This window comes from Poecilia latipinna, unplaced genomic scaffold (assembly GCF_001443285.1).
Source record: "Poecilia latipinna isolate Pla-1442-1.1 unplaced genomic scaffold, P_latipinna-1.0 Scaffold2222, whole genome shotgun sequence".
NCBI classification, from domain to species: Eukaryota; Metazoa; Chordata; class Actinopteri; order Cyprinodontiformes; family Poeciliidae; genus Poecilia; species Poecilia latipinna.
This window is the reverse complement of record NW_015114838.1, coordinates 63,209-88,177: the sequence shown is the minus strand read 5'-3', so window position 1 is coordinate 88,177 and position 24,969 is coordinate 63,209. Positions and strand designations below refer to the sequence as shown.

Here is a 24,969-nt window from a genome sequence, read left to right as displayed (position 1 = left end):
AACAAGAAAATAAAAAAAAATATTAAAACACATTTTTTAGTATCTACTTTTTGCTTCACTTTACATATTTGTGTTTGTGATTTCTGCCAAATTACACGTAATCTGAAAACTTATTTTGGTTGATACTCTCCTTTTGTTGTTGCTAAGCACACTATTTGGCCTAGAAATGACTTTGAAAAAAAGTTATGACTATTAAAAAAAAAAGAAAAGAAAACCTGAACAGTATTGTATCTCCTGCTTGTGTGAGTAAAGTCAGTGGATTGAGGGTTAGCCATCACAGGGTTAACTTCCTCAGACCTACCACCCGGATGCAGTCATTCACATGGCTCTGACAGCATCTGGTGGTCACAGCCATTAAATCCCATTCTCATCCCTGTAAAGCAAAACGGGCAGCAGACGCAGCCAACCACATTCACCATCTTGAAACCATCGGACCAATTGCGGGGTGAAGGGGGAGGGAGCTCACAGCACTGATCTTCTGTTTGCAGCATCCCAAGAGCAGCCTCTGTTGTGTGAAATACAAGAAAAAGGGCAAGACAGCGGCAGTGAATCCAAGGAAGCAACTCGAAGAACTGGAAGGGTGGAATCTCTTGGGGGGTGGCAGCCAGGATAGGGTTACTTTTGATTTGTGGAGTTCATCCTTAGAGCAAATGGCTGTTGTGTCAGTGTAAACAGCCTGTGCAGTACCTGCATTGCTGAAGGGGGAAGGAGAAGAGGAGGAGGCGGCACAGACACTGGAGCAAATGTTACCTCTTCCTATGAATGTTTCCTGCTGTTAGGTAGCCCCAGTCCTGCTGCTGCTCACCTCTTAACATGCATGTTGTATGTTGAGGTACGTATGCCTATCTAATCTGAGGGTAAGACCTGCTCATGTTGGCAGGATTAGCAGCCGAGATGCAGCACATCTTAACTAAAAATAACATCAAGAGGAGCATGACATGATCCCATGCAAAGAGCTGCGAGCGTTTGTTTTTGTGCAGAGCAGGGCAACGCAGACTGAACTACAGCAGCCGACTAAAACCAGCCTTTGTTTTTCATTGGTTGGCTTCAGTTGCACATGTTCCTCATTAAGAGCAAAAGCAGACAGGATGAGGAGGGAGGAATGGATCATATGTCTGTGCCTTCCTGTGTCACTATAAAAAGCATTCTCTTTTAAAAAAGGAACCTCTTCATATGTGTAAATCTTGGGGGAAAAGTGCTATTCGCTCTCATGGGAAGCGTGTAGTACACAAGTAGGTGGGAGGAACATGGGCTCAAGCCATGCAGTGGATATTTATGGAGCCACTGTGTGTGTGTGTGTGTGTGTGTGGGTGTAAGTTGAGTTTGATGTCTGAAAGTGCTGCCAGCACATTTCCTAGAGGTGAACGTTACAGTTAGAGTGGTTAGTATTCCTCTGACTTTATGAAGTATGTACACCAGATTCCTCCTGTACGTTTGTTACCCACATCCTGCCACAAAAAAAGAAGAAGTAAAAAAACAGAAACACCCGCCACAACCTTGCTGGTACTAACAGCCAGGGGCTAAATAAAAATCTAGATTTCTAAAAACAATGATTTAAGCATATCTACAGACAGATGTAAGGCATCTTTTACTTGTGTCTCCTTTTGCAGCTCATATGGAGGAAGAACCATCAATGCCTCAGCAGACAATAAACCGATGGCAGGATGGCTGCATTGACCATGAGGCACGTTAGAAACTAAGCAACACGTCAACATCCACACCAAAATAAAGGGAAAAAGTTTGAGAAAATTTGCTTGAGAAACCGACCATGGCTGTGAACACTGCCAAGACGGCGTCAAGTTTTCTCTCGACAACAACCGCCACGGACCCGTTGCTCTCAACGAGCCTCGGACCCAGAGAAAACATCACCTCAAGAACATTTATGACTGTTACCCTAACAACGACAGCAGCAACAACAAACGAGAGCAGCTTCAACGCCACCGCGGCTGCAGACGTGGTGATTGAGGGCTCCGGTGTTGGAATGCTGCTGGTGCCCTTCGGCATCATCACCCTCATTGGCTTAGCGGTGGCAATAGTAAGGAACTGATTCAAGATTCTCCTACGTTGCTCTTAACTCCTTTTGATGATCTAGTTAATAGATATTTTAATGTCTTTTTTAATACAGATGCTGTACATTCGGAAACGGAAGCGGTAAGTCTTTACATTTTTTTTTTTTTTACATTTTTCCCTACAAGAGGCTAGAGGAATTTTTTTTTTTTTTTAGTTTGTTGCATAATTTGCATCTAAAGATGTAACTTAAGATGAACAAATGTGGGGGCCGTGGGGTTTGCATGCAAATCAGCTTAGCAATTTGCATCATCTTTATGCAACCTCTAAGAAAAATGGCTGATTGACCAGACATGTATATTAATGTTGAGAGCATCATTATGAGGCATTTTGAGGGAGGTTCGCCCTGCTAAAACATTTAATTTGATGCGCTGCTGACTGTTGAAGAAAGACAGAACACCACAGTGAGATCCAAAGAAAGCCTGAGGCCTTCAGAAGAAAGACTTGCAACTTTTGAGTCTGAAAAAGATTAAAAAAAAAAGAAACAGCCATTCTATTATATGTGAAAGAAAGAGACAAAAGTTGAAAAAAAAGTTGACCTTTCCAGAAAGGAGGAAACTTCTGCTTTCTAAGAAAGGCATGAAGGCCAGAGAGAAGTTTGTCAGAGAGAGTATAGACAAGGGTCAGGATGTTCTTTGCACATTTAAGCCTAAAATTGAATTATTTCACACCAGAACAGAGGAGTTTTAGCGTAAACCAAATATTTTTTAACTGAGCAAAACAAGCTTAATTTCTATAATGTCTTCCTATAATTAAATCCTTTTCTGTTTCATAGACAGATTTAAAAGATGTCGATGTGAATATTCCTTTAGAAAGAACACAAAGAGGGTCACCTAATTTTCCCCCACAACATTGCAATATGAAAAATGCTATCAGGTTCACATCTATTCATCAATACTCCAACTCGGTCCAACTAAAACAATTTCCAACGCCAACCAGAACAAGAGCAGTTTGTAAAACAAGAACTATTTATGAAATCAAACGTCCTTTTGGATGCGTTCGCTGTCCTGTAGGAAACACGAGGTGACAGTGGGGAGGAACAACTCATTTCTCACAGGAAGAAACCTCCAGCAGAACCAGACTCTGTCTGTGTTTCAGGTTAGAGAAGCTGAGACATCAGCTCATGCCCATGTACAACTTTGACCCGGCTGAAGAACAGGACGACCTGCTGGAACAGGAACTACTGGATCACGGACGGGACGGCAGCCTCGCAGGTCCAAACGCCAAGGTAGGCCGGACGGCGCCGAGAAAACATCAGCACATTTCTAATCTAAGCTACATATAATTATGACTAAACCTCGTGATCTTTTTGGTTTTCTTTTTTAGTTGTTAATGTGTACTTGTGTATAAAACTTTCATTTGGTTAGTATGAGGTTATTATGATTTATTCTGTCTTTGTGTTAATTTTTTCCTTTTTTTTTATTTCTGTTTAAAGTTTTGACAAAAGGGCAAACATGGTAAAGTATCACCCGTATGACCTTTGAACCCCTTTTTTCTAACCTCACTGTTCTTCCCTCATGCTGTCCCTGTTTCAGTATCCATAGTAACGGCAAGAAGGCAAAACGTGTGAAACATTTTTAAAAATCTAATCTAAAGAAAATTAATTGACATAAAATAAACAGTTTTGCTTAAAGTCTCTTTCTGTGAACCTGCACCCTTATAATCTATCACTGACTTTCATTATTTATCCTTCATCCATGAATTCGTAGAAGATGTAGCTACTGAAGGCCACACAAAACTGAGCAAAGACCTTTAAAATGGAGCCTTGTGATGCAAAATGTGGGACTAACAAGAAAACTAACATATACCATGCAGTACAAGTAAAATCACCCGGTGTAAGTTTTTGTTTTAGACAAAAAAAATCTACATATTTTTATTAGTTGGACACATAAAAAAATTAGTATCTGATTTTAAAAGTTATTTAAGCATTGCTTACAGAGGTTTTCAGCTGCCCTCAATTCATTCATCTGTTTAATTACTACTGGAGAAATTTATTTGTACCCCAGGTAAATATGTGCCTTAATGTGAATTAGTATTTGATTTACCAAAGTGATAAGTAAATAAATGTACATTAAAGTCAAGGTTGTATTTTCCAAGCTTTTCAAATTAAGATTTTGTTGCTGTAACAAAAGTTGGTTAAGTTTTACTCGTCTTTATCAGGGATAACAATAAATTTACCTACATTTACGTTTGTGGCATCTGGTGTTAATTGTACAACTGATCAAAATCTGAATGTTAGGATTAGAGCAGGAGCTTTAATTACCATTTAACATGTAAAAAGTATTTTCTCTACATATAATTGTTACACTGTAAAACGTTTGGAGGTGGTTTAACTTGAAAATGTAATTTAAGTCAACAAGAAAATTGTTTTGGTTTTAACTCAGAAATTAAAGTTCATGAAGTTGATTTAACAAAGAGACGAGTTGTGTAAACATTGTTTTTAAGTTCTTTAATCTTGAATTGTGAGTTTTAACTTAATGCTGCAATTTAAACCAAATAATTATTTCATAATATGCAAGAAAAAAACTGCTTTCTCCTAATGAAAGAGTCACATTTCTCTGTTATTTTCATTCACAGTATCAAATTAAAATAACTACTTATTTCACTTTAGAATAATTTAAATTCTAGTTTCAAATTCCATGAACAAAATTTCTGATCTGATAATGAATTTTATTAAACATGGAAATGAATTGTTTAAAACAGGACATTATCCTCAAGCTTTAAAATAAACGTTTGCATTAATAACAAATAGAGTCAGATCGATGTAACGCACTTCCATCTCAAGATACAAAAACACGCCGCTAAGCATTCTGGGAAATAGTTCCCACTCCTGTCTTTTTCTGCAGTTTTTTTAAGTGCTAGCCTAAAAACTCTAGCTTATTCAACTTTTGGAGGTTTGACAAAATGAATAAGAAGTTAACACCTTACTGTTGTAAGTTTATCTTTCACAAACTCACATTCAGATTAAAATCTAAAACTCACTAAATTTATTTGGCTTAAAGAGTAGCAGACAGTAGACACAACTAAATCCGTCTCAAATGTTTTACAGTGTAAATAAAAACCTACACTTTTGTCCGCATCGACACCATTTCTAGACAAAACAGCAGCAGTTACAGTGGACTCGTTACAAACTTCCTCTACTTTCTCCTCTGCAGACTCTCACAACCTCCCAGGGGACGACGCAGCGACCCAGTCGTCTGGTCTTCACAGATGTTGCCAAAGCCCTCAATGCTTAACGGCCCCTCTGCCCTGCCTGGTCAGCCCCAGCCTGCAGGAGAGCTGCAGACCACATACCCAGACACAGACTGTCACTAACGAGGGGAAAACAAAGGGAAGCTAGACTTAAGCTGGAGGTCTGATAAATGTTGTCTTCACAACGTGTCAAGTGGTTGTATCAAAGAAAAAACTCTGAGAACAATGCAAAGGGTCAGTAATGATCTTGCACTATTATTATTATTATTCACTGGGGCACAAATTAAGTGTGGCACCCTTGTTTTTTTAAAAACTATGCTCCGTCATTGTTGAAATATTTAATAGCTCGTCAGTTTCTTGCATCTATGTTTCTGTTTCATACGAGGAAATTGTGAATCTGTTCTAGTGATTTTGTGGTCTTACGCCTCGTATGCTGGATGTGTCGCCATCCTCAATCTGTTTTCCTCCCTATTTGTCTTCTTTACAGACTGTGGATTAATATCATTTCCATCTGTACACATTAAAAATAAAAATCCAGAGGAGAAAAAAAAAAAGACAGCACAAATCCATGGCAACAAATGAAGAGTGTGATATTTTTATTGATAAGCGATATAGAAGCAAGGTAACACAAATCACAACGTAAAGAATCATAACAAAATATATATCACAGGTCTGTGAGTTGTATTAAAGAAGTGGATGAGGACATATCAATAACATAACTATTACATTGTGTTAAAGGTAAGGCATTAAAGATGATTTCTCAAGTTACAGTTCAACTTTTCAATAGTTGAAACTAGATCAAGTACTGTATGTAACTATATCACTAGCAGTAAGATCACAAAACGACATTGTCCCCTTACAGAAAGAGTAAATATCCAAACACAGCTCGTGTAAAATAACACACTGACTTAGCTGGAGTTAAATTAAGAGGCGCCTTTCAGGCTAACTCTCATTCACTTCTGGTCACATCAATATAGTGAGATGAGATGTGTGTGTGGACTACTGCAGTACTATTCAAAGGTTATTTCAAGATTTTATGATCCACTCTGCCTGCAGGTCTGATGGAGACTTCGGGCCGTAAAAGGCCAGAAGTCTCCATATATCTCCATATATCCCTAAAAAAATGGCCCAGGCTTGGTTCTCTTCAGAGGTAGTCCAGGAGGGCTAAATAAGTAAAGTCAATGCAACGCTGAATAAATCGGTAATGTGGCAGCAGCTTAGGCAACGGTGCTGAAATACATAAAATAAATGATGTACTATAAGTAAAAACAGAAAAAAAAGTGTTTGAATATAAAGTAAATGGGTGATTTTCAAGTAATAAGCAATGCAAGAATGACATGTTTGATGCATTTTTGAGAGATTTTACAAAAATAATTTTAAAAATCTGTAAAAATTCTCATGTTATGAGGAATAATTTGATATGTCAGTGTAAGAACAGAAATCCCAGCAAGAAAAGGTGTCCAGATATTTTAGATTAACTACTTTTAGATTAATTACTTTTTGGAGGTTTGTTATCCGCTGCTGACGCAGTTCTAGGGTTCTGTGGATCAGCAATCAGTATTTTATCGTTAGCAGAGAGCTGTCTGAAGATTTCAGACGTCAGACAACTGCGAACTAAAATCTCAGACACTTTTTATCACGTGTGAGGTTGCAAACGCTAGTAGCTCAGAGTTTCTTAAAGATAACGTTACAAATAGTGTTAATTTAATTTCAAATTATGCTTTTACTAGAACTAAATTCTCAAAAGGGCTCCATTTTGTAAATGGGTTCCTGCTCCAACCTGATGACAGTTGAGTATTTCCTTAGTCTGTCATCAAACCCTTCAAAATAAAAGCATGACCCATTCATTTAAATCAAGTGTGTTCAACCAGGAAGACATCTCAAGGAGGTAGAAAACCAGCAGCTCAGAAGGACTGGTTACAACATTTGGATGTTGACTCTGATTTGCTATTTTAACACATTTCACATGAAAAACAGGCAAATAACTAAATTCACAAGTTCTCAGCTCTAATCTCTTCTTTTACAAACTCAAGTAGTTCAGACAGTCTGCAACAGGTACGACTCTGACTGATAGTAAACTCCAAACAGAACCCCGATAAAATATCAGGACCGTCTCCTTACAGCATGTTTAGGATGATCTGATGATAATTAACAGTGGTAGTAATGTGGATCTATAGTGACCACTTGGTATTTGGAGGCACACATAGCTGAAGGAGCATTTAGTCTGCCATGGAGGGCAACAAAGAGACTTAACGACTAGATCAACATGTTGTGAGTGTTTCTGCTCTCACTCAGAGCTGACCAACGTGTAACCAGACGAGGCTGGTAATGAAACTGGCAGCAACAAGAAAACTCTGTAATTATACAGTGTACATTTATGATTTGTTATAAAAACCAGATCAAATACCTATGTATGGAAAATAAGTGACATTATCAATGACTTTTCTGCCCTATAATAACCAAAAATGTTATATTTTCAGCTTTGACCAGGGTACAAACCTGAGAGTTTTGCTCTTAAGTTGATTTATTAACGAAGAATCAACCATTTTTTTTTGTCTATAGGGGTAATTCCTGTAATTATATGCCTAATTTTATAATTATATATTTTTCTATTCTTCTTGTTTCTTCTAACTTCACCAATATAAGATCTAAAAATTATCAACACCCCTGCAGGAAACATGCAGGTTTAACGTTCATGTCTTGGGATTTCTGGAAGCACTGAACACACCGTTAAAAAAGTTGCATTTTATTTATTGTGAACATGAAAGTAAACAGAAACAAAACGTCTTACCCGGAAAAAGCAGCAGACCTCTTAGTTAAGGGGTTTCATTGAATCACTTCAATGAAAACTAATGAGTGTTTTATGCCCGACTAATAAAATCCTCTGTGCTTAACTGATGCTTAAATACAGTGGCTTGCAAAAGTATTGAAACTTATTAAACTTTTTAGACATTTTGTTATATTACAACCAGAAATGGTAACGTATTGTACTGGGCTTTTTATGCAGTAGACCAACTGGAAGCGATGCATACGCATAAACTGGATGGATGCATGTTTTAAAATGTATTTAAAATACAAATCTGCATTTAAACCCAGATGATCTGATGGAACCAATTGCCTTGAGAAGCCACCTAACCAAAGGGATTAAACCGAGGAACACTGCAGGAATAAAGCTGTGGAGAAGTGGGAAGCTGTAAAGTTATAAAACAACATCCCAAGCTGTAAACTTCCCACAGAGATCAGTTCAGTTCATAATCTGTAAATAGAGTATGGCACAACTTCAAATCTACCAAAACATGGCCTAAACCACCACGAGGAAAGCAGGAGCTGCAGAGATCCAGAGAGAGATGTGGCAAAAGTACCAAACCGAAGTTCAGAGAAGCTTTGTCTTGAACTAAATGTTAAAGAAAACGTGCAAAGCTGGAAAAAGACATACTTTAAAAGCCTGCAGCAGTAAAAAGTGATTCTTCATCTTCTAATCTCTTCACTGTGTTGGTCAAAAACATAAAGTCCAAATAAAACACACTGAAACTTAACAAAGTATGAATAAGTTTAAAACCTTATGAAGAGTTTTGCAAGGCACTGTATGCTCAGAAGCAAATATTATCCTTTAAAGCAAAAGAAAAATCTATAAGACCCAACTGTTTTCACCTCGAAGTAGTAAAAAAAGAAAAGAACTCATAAGCAATAAAACACACTATCAGTTCAGTACAATCGTGTCGTGTTATTGTAGCACAATTGGGTCAAGTACATGCAAACATTGAGGTTCATCTAATGTATTTCAGCACGTTGCGGCTATTTTGCTGCCGAGAATTAAGTGTCACACATACATTTTACAGTGTAAGAATCAGAGAAAAAAATACATGATGTAGTAAAAATAAGAAAAAGAATAACAATCCCCTCCCTGTCCCACAAAAAAAAAAATAAAAATAAAAAAATACAGGTTTTCATAAGGTACTACACTCTAAAAGGCAAGTATTTCATCAAGTTGTTGTAAACTATTGGCTGCACTTTAATTCCCAGGAGATCAGAGTCTCGTTTCAGTTTTTTTTTTGTTTTTTTTTTAATCAGATACAGTTATTTTTATGAAATGATATTGATACTTTATCTGTACACCTCCGCTGGAGTGTAACATCCTCTTGTTACTTGTGTGTATTTGTTGATTTGTTGGCATTTAAGCCCTGAAACTTGTTGATTTGCATTGGTACACATGCGAGTGTTTGTGTGTGTTTGTGTGTGTGTGTGTGTGTGTGTGTGTTTGCGTATACAGTATCACTTCTGAGGGAGTGAAGGATAACTTTGCAGGAGGATCTTCTGTGTTTTTGTGTCGCTGAGGTAGAATGAGAGATCAAGAAGCTGAGGCTGACTGAGGTTTTTACATGAGGTCTTTGAGTCAAGGCATACTGGTAATGTCAAATACAGATCAGAATCGCACAACAAACACAGCACCACAATTATTACTGAGTAGATATCATGTTCCTGAATAGATATGTACCTGAGGTTTTCATAAATGACGTAAGAGAAGAGCACTGTTAAAAAAGTGAAATCCTGAGAGTGGTAAAAAAAAAAAATGACACGTCAACACTGCGGTCGACTCAAGTATTTATGAAGGTTTTGTTTTAGTTTTTTCTTTTTTTGTTCCAAAATGAAATATCCATTTCAACCTTTGGATTTGAATCAGTCACTTTCTGCTTGGAAGGATTTACTCAGCTGAGGTTAAGAAGTAATCTCTGAAAATGGATATTTCAATTTGAAATCACACCAGCTTTCACAAAAATGAGTCCAGCTTGCCATGATTGTGTTGTTACATTGGTTTAAAAATATCAAGTTTAAAACAGCTGAAACGCGGTTCAGTTTGGTTCCTTTTGTCCTTTTTTTTTTTTTAAATTCTGCCTCTTTCTTTTTGTCTTTCTCCGCATCTCTCTCTCTGTACAAACACAAAACATACAGACATGCGTTTCCACACATGCACAAAGTCTCACTGAGAGGCTCAGGACAGCTGGCAAAATAAAGGGACAGTTCCACTTTAAGGGAGAAGCATTCTCTCAGGTCTTCAGATGGGTTTAAAAATTTACAATCCAGGCGATTACATTTTTAAATTCTCTTTTAAATGTGAGACATAAAGGTTAAATTGGGTGCATTTAGTTAGTGGGGTATTAAACCACTAATTATTCCATACCTTTGAGCTGATAGCTTGATATAGAGCTAGAAGGCACAGGAGGAACTTAAACATTTACTAGAAATCTTACATAGAGCTCATAGTCAGAGATGCACACATCTGGCTTTTCCTGATACCGATCAATTCTTAGATTTTTGACTGACTGCATTTGTGAAGCAGTTTTTTTTTAAACAGGCTGCAGCTTTGAATCCAACAAAGAATGAGGGAATCAAGCTTTAAAGCATTAAAGCGTCAAACCTAAAGGACTGAATAGTAGATAAAGTAAATCTCATGAGGCCTTCTGATCTGATCGAAGTCGATCAAAGGAAAATTGGCTGATTCTGATCTCTGATTGATTAATTAGTGCACCTCTCGTTATATACACACTGCCCTCCATCTTTATAAATAATTAAACTCTATCTTTTATTGCAGAAGCATAATCTCATAATCTCAAACAATTTAGAAAAATACAACTTTTAATTTGACTATATTTACTTTGTCTGGAAAAAAAAATACATCTCACGGTAGAAAACAATTGTTTTTAATAAAATAACCCTGTGGAAAGCTATCAAATAGAATTTTATTCAATGATTTACTTTTTAAGCTGAATGTTAATTACTAATTTTAATTAGTATTTCATTAAAGACGCCCATTTCTTCTAGCCATCTATTCAAAGCAGAAAAACAAGAGAACATGTCAGTCAATTAAGGTATGTTGATAATTATAAATGGACGTAGAAGCAAGAAAATAGCTGAAATATTTAGTCCCAAAATCAAATTTTTTATGTTTTAAAGCTCTGGAGTTGTGACAGTTGTTTTTTTTTTTTTTTTACTTTAATATTGTTGAATTTCTTTCACCAATAACTATGGTGGGTTTTGGAGAACCTGTGCTATATCACTTTAAAAGGCACATTCATGCTGTCACAAGACAGGAAGCGTACGTTTTTATTTTATTCTCTGCCTCCTGTCTATATATAAACACAAATTTTAATACTCTGCGAATGCTTTTCCCAAAAGCTGGAACCATGCCTTTACCAAGGCTCAAACGATCATATACTCAAAGCAACAACAAAGCCATGGTGCTGTTTAGATCAGGAGAGGAAACTGCTGTCTGCGAGGATTTTCTTTTTTGGGTGTGAGTGTGTGTAAGTGTGTGTGTTCCTGATTTCCCATCACAGATAGGGAGTCAGATTGTACCCCTGTTTGCTTGAGGCCAAACACTGAGGTAGGTAGAGAGGGATCCCATCTACTCCGATTCCTCCTGAGCAGGCACCTGAGATGACGAGGGGCCCTCCTCGGCCTCCTCCGAAGGGCCCTGGAACGTCCGAGGAGCAAACAGAGGACAGAGATCAGTTATTATCTGAGCGGTGACTCACACAGCTCAAAAAGGTTCTGAATCAACGCTAGAAAGAGCACGAGAGTACGAGAATGAGTGGCAAAAACTTCACGGGGCAATTGCGTGCGAGAGAGCGAGGCTCCAGCCGTCAGACCTAGAAATGTGAGGAAGACGACGGTTACATCAGGAAACCAAGAAGACAGGGGAAGAGAGCAGTTAGATCAGGTTTCCCCTCGCAACACTGACTCATTCTTCCCCTTCGTGTGCGTGCCTCTGAGAAAGGAGTCTGTCTCAATGGTTTCAGTTCTTTTAGACGCCCTAACCTCTTTGACAAACTGCTCAGCGCAGAGGATGCGATAAGGCGAGGCGAGGGGCATCGTCTTGGTGAACGCCGTTGTGCAACGCTCTCGACAAGATGGCTAAAACAGCCCGAGGTTTCTGAGAAACGCTCCAAAGGTGGATGAGACCAAAGGATCTTTATGCCATGTGGGGAATTCGGCACCAGAGTCTGTTAATTTCCAAGAATTCGCCACATCAGCATGAAGTCAGTTCAGAAGAAAGAAAACAAAAAAACAACGAAGCTTGTGCAGAGACGACTTACTGAAAGTTGTGCTTGTGTGCAAAAAACGGACAACGCTTCCTGCATTTTTAATATTAGGGGTGATTAATTTTAACTTTTGAAACTGTCACGGGTCTGGGGAATGGAAAGTAAAAAAAAACCCAATCATATAATTATATATTTTTTTATTTTTTACTTAAAACAAGTTTTGAAAACTTTTTTTTGCATTTATAATTTGCTGCTTCACTTTTGGATATTCATACATCTACTAATTTAGTTGTTTTTCACTTTTTTGCTAAGCTTAAAAAAAGTAAATTAAAGATATCCCAAACATCCAAGTTTAAAGGTGAAATGAAGAGTAGGCTAATTTTTGTTGACCTTTTTTTTCTGATCTTTCTACATGAGTTCAGGTAAAAACAACACTTTATGTGACAAACAATTAATTAGCAAGCAACTTTCAAAACTTGTATAGCTAAAACAAGGCTATGTCTGGTTTTACTAGTGCTGATTAACCCAAACAGCATGACACTAGCATAGACATACAGCTCTGGAAAAACCACTTAAAATGACCAGTTTCTCTGATTTTACTCTTTATATGTAATATTTGAGTAAAATTAGCTTCTATGAACGACTGACAACAAGTCTCCAAAACTCCAAGCAAAAATGTTGTATTTATCTGCAGAAAATGAAAAATGGTCAAAATAATCAAAAAGACGCAGTGCTTTCAGACCTCAAATGATGCAAAGAAAACAAGTTCACATACATTTAGAAACAACAATACTGATGTTTTAACTCAGGACGAGTTCAGAAATCAACATTTGGTGAAACAACCAGGAGGTTTTCAATGCAGTGGGCTCTTAGTTTTTTTCTGTATTCATAGTAAAATCTAAGACGATAGAGAGAATGTCTCAATAAATGTCAACATTCTTTTATTTTTTTAAGTCATTTATATTTATGAACCACTTTTATTCTCAATAGGAAGAGTCACCAAAAGATTATTAGACTTATCTGGTCACCCTTGGAAAACCTTCTTGCCCAAAATGATCAGTAAAACTAGAAAGTCGATGAAATGTTGTGACATTTATACATGCCCTTATCTTTATTATAAAATAACCCAAACACACAGCATAAAACATGAGTGAAGATGTATTACAGGGTGATGCCCTGAAGCAGATGGCAGGAGATTAACAAAAATCCCACAGGAGAGACGATCTGCCTCTTCATCCGCCTCTGCTTCGGAGCAGTTTCAGAGGGAAGTGAGATGAACCCAGACTATTAACTATTAACAAGTAAACTGTTAACTAACATGCGAGTCTGGTTAACAGGTGACTTTTTGACGCTTTAATCATTGTAATGCAACAACCTGAGGCTCCTGGTGGCTTAATGGATAAAAAGCCCAGGCGCATTTTTCCTGTCTTCCAGTATCAGGATTTGAGGGAGATGTTTCCGGATCAGCACGACGTTTCCAGTCATTCTACAAAGATTTACTTGATAATGTTCTTCAATTGAACCGCTGAATATTGAGGGATGATTACAGCATTTTTTAAGGTTTTTAAATTAGTGGTAGACATTAGACCTAAACCCCAGCCTAACCACTGACATTTAACCAAGCTCTTTTTTTTGCTGAAACCAGTCATGAACCAGTTACCGTTATTGAGGAACACCAAGCTGCTGTTTCTAAACTACTTAAACCTTCTGCCATCTTCTCCTCTTCATTAGATAAAACACAAAAATGTAAAAGTTTTATTTCACTACATAGAGCACAGAGTTTCAGAGTATTGCCCCTCTCCCACCTGTTGCTAGCTACTACACTTTTTCCTCGCCCAAAGGAAAAACAAATACAGCCATAAAACGCAGCGTGGAAACTAAAAGTTTTACCACACTTATGAAGGTAAAGCTGTTTTAAAACTAGAGTTGGCCAAGGCTCTAACAGAGCACACAGACTGACTGATTAACCAGCTAATCTCAGCTAATAATGCAGAGCGGCAAATACAGAATCTGCAGAATAAGCACTTAAAAAACACAACATGTGACATGTTTGTCTTTGTGTCAAAATCAAAACATTTATAAATGCAGTAACAATGTCTTAACACAGATCAGACTGGAGATTTCCAAAAATGTCAGCATAAGATTTCCCCCAAAAGGTGATTTTTTTAAAACCTCTAAAATTCTTAAATGATTAAATCAATGAGCAATTAAATGACTCGAAGTATCACATTTAAAAAAAAAGGAAAGCTAATATTCAAATTGTGAAGACAGGTTTGTGTTCTAGTCTCAGCAATCATATCATGACTACTCATTTTTCTGTATTAGTATTATGTTTAAAGTGAAATGATATGAATCAGATGGGCCAAACGACAGCCTACTTTCATAACTTATCATTTGATTCTCTATCGCTACAGTGCATCTTATGCACTTGATCTATTATGCATACTATGTATTTATTTAAAATACTTCTAGATGCAATACTTTAAGTATTTTTATGTTTTGTTATAAAAAAAACCCCAAATAATCGTAGCCAGATATTTGCATAGCCTTTTTTCTTAGTGTCTGGCATTAAATTAATCAAAGTTTAATGACAAACAAGAAGATGTCTGCCAATATCTAGATGCAACATTCAGTTATAAAAGGGAGCATGGCAATGTCCAGCCATAATAACATTTAGGAAGAAGATGGGTTCTCTTTCCCTGAGATCAACATGTTTTCTTGTATGAAATCAGCTTGCATGAACCGCAGGACATAAATAAAAGATCTTGTGAAGATGCTGGGTGAAGATGGTAAGAGAGCCATTATGGACAGAGAGATCAGTCCTGTATCTAGTTGGGCTGAAAGGAAGAAGCCGATACTCCAAAAGCAACACAGAAAGCCAGACAGCAGCCTGCACAAAAGCTGCAGTTTTTGGAGAAATGACCTTGAAGAAGCAAAAGCATCAAAACCTTTGGAGGAAAGAAAATGGAAACTTGCAAATTTGAGAACAACATCCCAAACTCCGGGATGCAGGGAATCTAACAACATTATGATTTTTTTTTTTTTTTTTCTGACAAAGAAAGGACTGGTGAACTTTATAAAATACATGACGTGGAAATATTGAAGCACATCACAAGACATCTGAGAAAGCTTGGGGGTAAAGCATCTTCCAACGGGATCAATGACCCTAAGCATGCCACCAAATTAGAGACGAAGTGGCTTAAGGATGGAGCGGCCATCGCAGAGCGTGTTCGTGAGTCTGACCAAGTCCCATCGTGTCAGCCAGGTGGAACGGGCCCAAATCACACATAAATCTATTGTGAGAAGCTTGAGGAAGGAAAAGCCGATTTCAACAACCACAAATGACACAAATATAAACGTCTCTTTAGAAATGTCTATCATTTTTCTGGCATTTAGGGAACAGAAATAACTTTGCAAGTCCTGACATAAACAGGGAAAAAGTTTTGACTGACTTAATGCCAAACGGTAAGAAAAAAAAGTTGCGTCTTTATAAGCTGCACATGTAAATATCTGTTTCCAGTTGAGCGTTTTTTTCTTCCTCCAGAGATGCTGCAGTTACGCTAAACATCTAAGGAGTAGTCTGATCACTAACTACCTCTGACACGTATTTACTGTAACAGCTTGTAGATCAGATTGTACCTTTACAGAGCACGGCTGTGGATTCGCAGAACGTAGTGACTCTGCAGCTGAATGTAGGTTTAAATGTGATCAAAGCTTGACACAAGAAGACTTGCAAACTGGCACCAGTCAAAAGGCAGACGTGTGACACAGAATGAAATTTCTGTTTAAGTGAGGCGGCACTCTCAAAAACTCTCTCCACCTTTAGTTTGATCTGATTGTAGATGTAAGTTAGACTATAAAAGAGTGGCAACAAAAAAATATGCTGAAATGCAACTTGGTGCAGCTGCAGTCAAAGACGAGTTTACTAAAGGGTATGTATGGGTTGAGGCCTCAGTAATGAAGAGCAAACATACTGAAAATGTTATATATTAGAGGGGGAGAGAGGTTATTATTATTATTTTATTATTTTTGCCAAACAGCTAGGCTTTAATGCCTTAAAGAGCTGCATTAAAACAAAACTAGACCACCGTGCTACACCTTTTCATTTTCCTCACCTGCTGCTCTTCAGTCACTTCTGGAACAACTTTCCGGGGCTGTAAAACAAAACATAAAACACAAGACAGTAGAAGCCATTAAAGACTGATGGAAAATGAGAGTTTCATACTGAACAGCTCCAGCACACACACACACGCACACACCCACACACACACACACACAAAAGCTTTAGACACAAAATGTATTGCAAAAGCATTCCTACCCCTTGGACTTTCAACCACAAACTTTGATTTTAATTATTTGGATTTTATCTGAAGATTTTTTTGAAGCAGTGCAGTGAACATCTAGACACAATCCAGTGCAACTATAGGCATTTAAAAGTCACATAGTCAGTAAGAAAGAAAGAGGGAATACTACAAAGATCCACTATTCATCTGGGAAATCGACACAAATCTAGCTTTTATGGAAGAGCGGCAAGAAGAAAGTCACTGTAGAAAACACTGTGTAGCATAAAACTAGCAAAGCTCACCCCCATGGCAAAATATGGTAGTGGCTGAATTGTGATGTGGGGATAATTCTCATTAACAAGGAAAGACAGCCTGGTTGGAAAAGTTGGATTGGGCCAAATATAGGTCTATCCTAAAATAAAATCTGTTAGATCCTATGAGTCCCCATATATCAGGACAACTAGATTAATACATATTCAAGTGTTAAAATATCCCAATCAAAGTTCCAATCAAACCCAGTTGACAGATTAACTTCACTGGGCTGATTTGAAAGGATGAATGGTCTAAATGTTAATTGTCTAAAGCTGGTAAAGACATTCCCTTTAACCTTTAAGGTGGCTCCACAAAGTATTGACTCAGAGGATGAGAACAAATGGATTCCACACCTTTTAGATATTTATTATTAAAAAAACTTAGAAGACTATGTATAATTTCTTTCCGTTTCACAATTCCAAATCACTTTATGTTGGTCCACTGCATAAAATCCCAGTAAAATTCTGAAAAGGTGGGGGCACTGGGCGGTCCAGTTGGCAGAGACCGTGCACCATGTGCAGAGGCCACCGTCCGTGACGCGGTCGTCCTGCGTTCGATTCATGATCCGGGACATTTACTGCATGTCTTCCCCCCCTCTCTCTCTCTTCACCCTGTTTCCTGCCAGTTTACAGTTCAGTAAAGGCCACTAGAGCTAAAAGTGTGTGGTTGGATCTTTAAAAGTGTGAAAAAGTTCAAAGGGTCTGAGTACTTTTGCAAAAACCTGCACATTTTTCAGTTGATCCATATGGGCCAGTGAGAACGCCATACCCATTTTCTCGGTCGCCCTCGTGGTCGCCTCTGGCCAACAGGCTCTACTTTCTGAGGAGAAACCAAATCAGTGGTGGAAAAAGTTTAGATTACATGCTACTGTATTCACATTCCTCCCAGGAGGCTTTATGCAGAGCTAACTTTTGGAATATGCAATCTTCTGCTTCCTGAATGTAAAGAGCTGCATTGATACTGAGCCAAAGTAATTTGCCAAATCCCTCCTCAGCATGTCGACATCTAGAGCACCTGCACAGATTTCGAGTGCTAGAGATGCGCTTACCTTGATGTAAACAACTCCACAGGTTAAAAAGATTTCATCTAATCAAACAGTAAAACCTTCGTGAACTCATGTTGATGTTTTCTCTAACTGAACTTTCCACAGAAAGATGGATTTGTGTGACCGGCATGTCTAATTGCATCCACTAAATACCTCAATCTGCTGTGTTTTAACAAGTTTTAGAAGCTAAATTGACTGGCAATAATTGCTACCTCAGAGCCACTGATGCACAACAAACTAGTTTATTCACTGGAGGTTTAATAAGTGCAACTCAGCAAAACTCATCCATAAAGCAGAAAAAAACTTGTTTTAAGCTACAGTTCTACCTTTTAACACGGTTCAGAGATGTGAAAGGAAGGTTTTAAACAGAAGCTCAGCATTTGCATCTATTTATATGACAGCTTCCAAAAGCGTTCAAAGTGAACTATAACAGGATTTATTAGCATTTATCAGCAAATCAATTAATATCTGGATATTTACAAGTTAGCAATCAGGTGTGAGATTTTTTTTCAGAAAATAATTGCTTTGTTAATTGGGTTATTTCTATCTGGTCTTCAGCAGTTCTTAAAGTCAACAGTGGGATCACACTGAACAGGTAACACTGTCCTGACAGCAATACAAGTTTTTTTTTACGTTATTGTTAACCGAATGGTAGCATTTGTTGCGCTTTGGCCAAATTTGTCATTTGTCATTTATCTATGGAGTCCCCCAAGGTTCAATCCTGGGCTTCTGTCCTTTAAGTCAATGTGTTCCCTTACACAGAAGCTTTAAAGAACAGTGAAGAGATGATACGCAATTATGTTTGTCTCTATCTGTTTCCTGGATCACTTTAGTTTTTGGTTAGTAGCATTGATAAAATAAACATTTTTAATCTTTTCTTATTAAATTCATTAATAGATGCAAAAGACACTTACAATAATGTTTATGGAGTTTCTGTCTTAAAAACAGAGTTCTGAAACCTTAAACACTTTTGACACTGATACCATATTGTCACATGTTGAAGTTTCAGAGCACGTTTTTGTACTAATTATTTTTGAAAAGTATTACTGTATCATCTCTCGTTGCATGTATCTCTTACATGAATCTGAATCTTAAATGATTTTATTTCTTGTCCAACGTCTCCAGGACGTTGGCTCCTGTGTCTGACTGAGTGGATTACCAGGGATACTCTGTCCAGATTATTAAGGACGGCCACTGATAATCTGGAAATCATTCGACTCGAATGAAGAAGAAAAAGGCTGCTTTCACTTAAACCAGCTCATATTATATATATCTATATCTATATCTATGGATATAGATATAGATATATATAGAATTATATGCATATACTTCCTGCAATAATTTAGTTATTACATTTTATTGATTCAGCTGGTGTGGATAGGATTGGGGAAAGTTTCTGGTACACCTTCACTGACTCCAAAGATGTGTGGAGAAGGTCTAAGATCTGCTAAGCTGAAGATCCCAGCAACATATGAAGTGGTAGGAAACATTTTTTTATTTGTAGGCCAGTCACTTCTGCCCTTCAGACAATCCTGATGAAGGCCACAAGCTGAAACGACTCACAAGAAAATGATGACTAAGACTTCCAATCATTTCATCCTGCAGAGTCCATCAGCAAGTGGCTGAAAATACAGACCAGATTCAAACAGATAACTGATTTTGTATGAGTTTGTTTTTTCTACTTTTGTAAGGTGAAATATTTATTGCAGTTTTGTAACTGATCCAGATGCACTGAAAACAGAAAACGAGAAAAATCGCCCGTTCCCTCTGTGTTACGTGACAAAATGCAAGTATTTCTATTCCATGTCAAAAACTACAGCGACTGTCATCACATGCATGATTTCACCATCGGTTTCTGAACTATTTACAAACGTCTGAGTTTACAGATTAATACTTTCTTGGTAAAGAAAAAAACGTTGTTGATCTTTTGACGTCATCGGTACATAGTTGTGTATAAATATGAAAGTGTTGTGGTGAGTTTTGACCTTCAGTGCAGTTCTGGGGCCTTTGCTCTTGCTGCCTTTTGGTCGTCCTCTCGGCCTCTTTGGGGTCGGTGGTCCAACTGGCTCCTTTGGAGAGAGATCACATTCTCAACCAATCAAAAATGCATTTTCTACCCACTCTCTACAAAAAAAAGCCAATTCAGCTATAACGTAAAGCTAAATACTACAGGTTTTGGAGGCGAGTGCAGCCTCTGAAGCTTTACCTGCTGCTGTTTCCGAGGTCGACCCCGACCCCTGCGCTGGGGCTCCTCAGGCGACTGGGCTGTGCTCGACTGAGGAGACGGGTCTTTGGTCCCGCTGTCGCTCATTCCTGCGTCTGTCCACCTGCTTTAGAGGGTGTTGGCATCAAAGCCTGGAGCAGAGGCCTCTGGGGCTTTACCAGGGGAAAGAAGTGACTTTTAATAGCAGAACAAGACGAAATAACAAACTGAATATAATGAAGCGATGCAACAACCTTTGCCAAATTGCTTATTCAAATATTAGCACTTTCAATCGTCTACTTTTTGAGAGGTTTCAGACAAAGGTGTTTAAATAAGAGATGACTGTATAATAACAAGTATAATTGAGAACCATGCAGGAAGTTTTTCCAAGAGCAACTGTGGGAACCACTCATGCTCAAGCCTTGGCACTGGGACCATCGGAACATAGACTCTGGCAAATGTTGAGAAACATGAGAATGGTGTGCAGAGACTAAAAGTAGCACAGATATTCACAACTCAATCTGCCATTCAAGATCTGCATCTATTGCACTGATGTCTGCCTGTCCAGCTGATTCTCGGTGGGAAAGAAGCGAAAGTTGCTGCAGGTTAACTTACAGCTGTGGCAGTGACACACAAATACGCAGACAGGAGGAAGAAAGAAAACAAACAAACCTACTGGCGAATACACAAAACTGAGAAACAACCAGACCAAAGCGTGTTTGGGACTGCTGTGACTGATCCGTTTTGTTATTATGTGGACAACTTTAATGATTGTTTTATTTTAGTTTCTGACACTGGTTTGGGATTTATGTAAAGCATTGAATTGTAATAATAAAGGCAATGTCAATGTTTCTTATACTGCCAATGTAAAGGAATGTTGGGGTCAGATATGTGGGACATTATTACATTTCAAATGCCATGAAAATTGCATATTTGATCAACTGGATGGACATCTATGTCTCTTGTTGCCATCACCTGAAATGGATGTTAGTGACCAAGCTGCTGAAGATCAAAAAGAGTGATTGGAAAATTGTGATGATGATGCTGATTCAGATTAGACCACATTTTCCTCTCTCTCTTTTCCTTCTTTTCCACTATCACAATGTGTCTCCACTATCAGTCCTGGTCACTGAAATCTAGCAGCATCAGCAAATACAGAGTCTGCAGGTGTTGGCATAACGGACAGTAAACGTTTACCCACATAACCAAATATTTTATTGCAAAGTAAACTTTTAATGGACGGTCCTAGAAATATTCCAAATATTGCGTCCGCACAGCCATTTATAGCTGAAACATTTCTCATATTGATAAAACAATAATGACTGAAATTAACATGATGTGCTCAAGAAAACAAAGTGAAGAGCAGAGGTGCATGCAGAAAGCTTTAAAATGAGTGACTGCATTAAAGCATAACTAACAAACAACTAATTAATATATTATGAGCCAATACTAGCTTAGTGTCATGCATTCCCACCAGCTTGTATTAATATGGTAAACAATGAGAAGCATATTACAGGGATTTAATAAATAACAGAAAATGGTGACCTCCTTGAAACTTCAGCAGCTGAATATGATCCTTTATAAAGTCATATTAATAACAAAGTCTGCAGAATTGCAATTGCAAACAAGCGCTTGAAACCAATTGATTATAACATTTGAAGTGCCAAACTTACATTTGGTGAGCTGGACAGATTTATACCTCCCTCGATGCATACACCTGAAGGAAGTTCTAGTGACAAGGATGCTAAAGCTTGCAGGGAATTATGGGAATGTTGAGATGATGAAAAAGGAAGTAGAGCGGGAACATCCAGGAAGTTTTGAAAGGGAAGACCAAAAGGGAACCACTAACAATCTTGGACTGGCACAAAAAACCCAAAGCTGCTGTTGAAATTTCTTGAGTTCAACCAAAATGTATGTAGCTGAATTTGAATCTGATTGGATTGATTTTGATTAAATAAATCAGACATGTTTACAGTGAGACGACATATGAGTTCATTAAATAAGATAAATAAATGAATAAACATTGTTCAGGATAACTAAATACTCATGTGCTGCTTTTATTTATAAGGGCTTCCTATGAAAAAAAGGAAAACTGACATAAAAAAATTAGTTAAACAATTAATGCAACTATTTAAAGCTCATTGGTTTCTGTCTTGAATCCATATTTTATGAAAAAATATTTTGAACTTTGAAGTAATGGTTAGGGTTTATTGCACCAGCATCGTGATTTCAGTATTCAAAAATAAATATCACAATGTTTTGTTTGCTTTAAATGGCCCGTTTCCTTTTAGAAACTGTTGGATAACTTAATTATCAAAACATTTCAAAACAGCTCAGTCTGGAGCTTTATTATTATTATTATTATTATTATTATTATCTCCAGCATGCAGTGATATAGTGAACAATGCGTCCTTGTGTTATGTAACCTATAACAACTTTATTTGCAGGGATTTATAAAGTTTTCGGTAACAGGAAAATCCGAATGGGAGCCATATATCTCGCAGAAACTAGGTGTCCCAAGGTGGTCATTCACTCAGAGCCTGGCTCTGTGAGGAATATGCCAAACGCTAATTGCCATCACAGCCTATCAAAACGGCCGCACCGAAGCAGGAAGTCGGAGTAATTCGAGAAATGCGTCCTCGCTGGACGAATTTAAAGCCAAACGAGACGCACGACGTCGCTTCGTCGTTCGCAAAACTCACTTCTCGGAACAACAACAACAACAGTACGCGCCGATCTGACGTGATGTGATCGGCGGCGCAGCGTTCACTCAGACCGCTCGGTGTTTGGCTCTCCAGTACGGGACTGAATGTACTTTCTGCATATGGGCGGCAGTACCACAGTGAGCAGAAATACACACTAAAAGCCGAACTCGACAGTAGGAAACAAGGCGAATCCCCTGTTGAGTAGCTGGCGCATGCTGACGCCAAAATAACAAGTAGAAGCCATCGGCTTTTACGTCTCCTTTCTTCTTAAATTTTTTTTTTATTTATTTTAAAAGGCAGAAAGTCGACAACATCCCCCTGCTTCCATCACTTGCGCAACCCATCTCTCTCTCTCTCCCTCTCTCTCTCTAAAGTGTGTTTGTTTTTTAGGAGCGATAACACAGCAAGTCTACATGGGGGGAGAAAATTGGGGAAATGTCGCGCTAAAGAGACAGACGAAAAAAGAACAACTTTCCATGGGACAAAAGGCAAAGAAACACAGGTGCAAAATCTCTCCTTTCAGAGCCTGCATGTATGCAGATATATAGGCTCCATGTTCGGGCTGAGGAGTCATGCAGCCACACACACTGAGGCGGACAGAGGGGGGAGCAGAGGAAGTTGATCCTTACCTTAGGTCGGCTTGCAGCTTTACCTGGAAGTTCACACACACTCCGCTCACTTTGTGCTCCTGCACAACTATGAAAATCTTAGTGTATCGCCTGTCTCATTGGCTGGATTGAAATGGTAATCTCTCTCTCTCTCCCTCTCTCTCTCTGTTTCTCTCTCTCTCTCTCTCTCTCTCTCTCCCTCTCTCTCTCCTTCCTAATCGGAAATGTGTGTGATCCCCCAGACGTCCAGTCACGAATACCCCAGATGCAGTATAGTGGGGGGTTGCACCAGAGCAGTATGCATTGCATACTTTCTCTATTAAAGCATGTTTCAAGAAAGAACGGGGGTAGGAGGGTTGAAAACAGAGGACCCCGCCCCAAGGGCTGCTCCACCGGACCACCCACTTGAGAGGGGGAAAGAAGACAGGGGTATTACCAGACTAGAGGGTCTGGTTCCGGGGTTCACAAGGAAAAAACAGAAAAAGAAGAAGAAGTGGGGGAGGCTGGGAAGCCCCCCCCCCCTCCACTACCCCCCCCCCACAAAAAAAAAAGAAGAAGGGAGGGAAAAGGTTCAGTTTGCTTCATAGTGAGAGCAGACAGTCTGCACAGTTTCAAGCAGAGAGTTTCACTCACTTTCCCTGCTGTTATCTCCCCACCTACATGGCCAGAGATACACAGTATCACTAACCTTGTAAGTCATAAAGGGCCGCTATATCAAAGGGCTTCATGGGAACCTAATCTGCTGAGGCTGTAAACTGTTGTGCTATTGTTTAGAGGGGGGAAATACAGAATGCGTGCTTTATTTAATCACTTGTTCTGCAAACAAGTGTTGAAGAAGTCTTGAACATTTCCACATTCTGTCATGTTACAAGCACAAACTTCAGTGTATTTAGTGCGAGATCTGCATGGAAGTAGCACATAATTGTTAAGTGGAAGAAAAATGACGCATGGTTTACAATTTCCTTATTAAAAAAAAAAAAAAAAACTGAAAAGTGTGGCGTGTAAGAACGTATCCAACACCTCTGAGTCAGTACTCTGGAGAATCACCTTCAGCTGCAGCTGCCAGAGGAACGTCTTCCACATGTTTTCCTCTGTTTTGTTGCCGCTCTTTTGTACATTTTTTAGATTTGTGGAGTTCAAAATGAATAATTATCTGAGTTGTGCATCTCTACACCTTCTCCAAAGTTACTATTAGCATCTTGGATGCTTCTCTGATTATTTTTTTCCCCACCTGGTCTGTCAGTTTAGGTGCACCAAAACTTTTGCAGTTGTGCACTGCTGTTTTTATTTTCTGATATTTTAGTGAACAGAGTCCTCTCTCAGGCTATGTTTACATGGAGCTCGACAAGAAAAAAAATAAAAAATCAATAATAATAAATCTGACAGATTATTCAATATTCAATAAAATATTCTGACCCAAAACCGCACAGCATTCTGGGGGATGTAGGCAGAGGAAAAGCTTTGGTGGATCAACCGCTCACAGCAAGCTAAACAAGGTTGGTGGATCAACTAAC

The 24,969-nt window shown here is 38.4% G+C and overlaps 2 protein-coding genes and 1 long non-coding RNA gene across 4 annotated transcripts; 2 read left to right on the top strand and 1 right to left on the bottom strand.

Moving 5' to 3' along the window:
* The first annotated feature begins 378 nt into the window (after window positions 1–378).
* Window positions 379–5,808, top strand: cunh3orf18 (chromosome unknown C3orf18 homolog). Of its 2 annotated transcripts, XM_015018038.1 has the most exons (6): window positions 379–832; window positions 1,611–2,035; window positions 2,126–2,151; window positions 3,166–3,295; window positions 3,503–3,524; window positions 5,223–5,302. In XM_015018038.1, the coding sequence occupies exons 2-5, from the start codon at window positions 1,769–1,771 to the stop codon at window positions 3,506–3,508; spliced, it is 429 nt and encodes a 142-aa protein (XP_014873524.1). In that variant the 5' UTR covers window positions 379–832; window positions 1,611–1,768; the 3' UTR covers window positions 3,509–3,524; window positions 5,223–5,302. The 2 variants fall into 2 exon arrangements, with proteins under 2 accessions (XP_014873524.1, XP_014873523.1); XM_015018037.1 differs by lacking the exon at window positions 3,503–3,524 and having other exon boundaries at window positions 470–832; window positions 5,223–5,808.
* Window positions 858–10,015, top strand: LOC106936821 (uncharacterized). Its single transcript, XR_001422233.1, has 2 exons — window positions 858–1,310; window positions 9,477–10,015. It is a non-coding gene; the product is annotated as an uncharacterized LOC106936821 (long non-coding RNA).
* si:ch211-161c3.6 (high mobility group protein HMGI-C) lies at window positions 9,315–23,784 on the bottom strand. The gene is made up of 6 exons (XM_015018039.1): window positions 23,477–23,784; window positions 20,146–20,315; window positions 19,925–20,008; window positions 17,663–17,713; window positions 16,415–16,453; window positions 9,315–11,731 (listed from the first exon to the last, which is right to left on the bottom strand). The coding sequence occupies exons 2-6, from the start codon at window positions 20,248–20,250 to the stop codon at window positions 11,663–11,665; spliced, it is 348 nt and encodes a 115-aa protein (XP_014873525.1). The 5' UTR covers window positions 20,251–20,315; window positions 23,477–23,784; the 3' UTR covers window positions 9,315–11,662.
* Window positions 23,785–24,969: the final 1,185 nt, after the last annotated feature.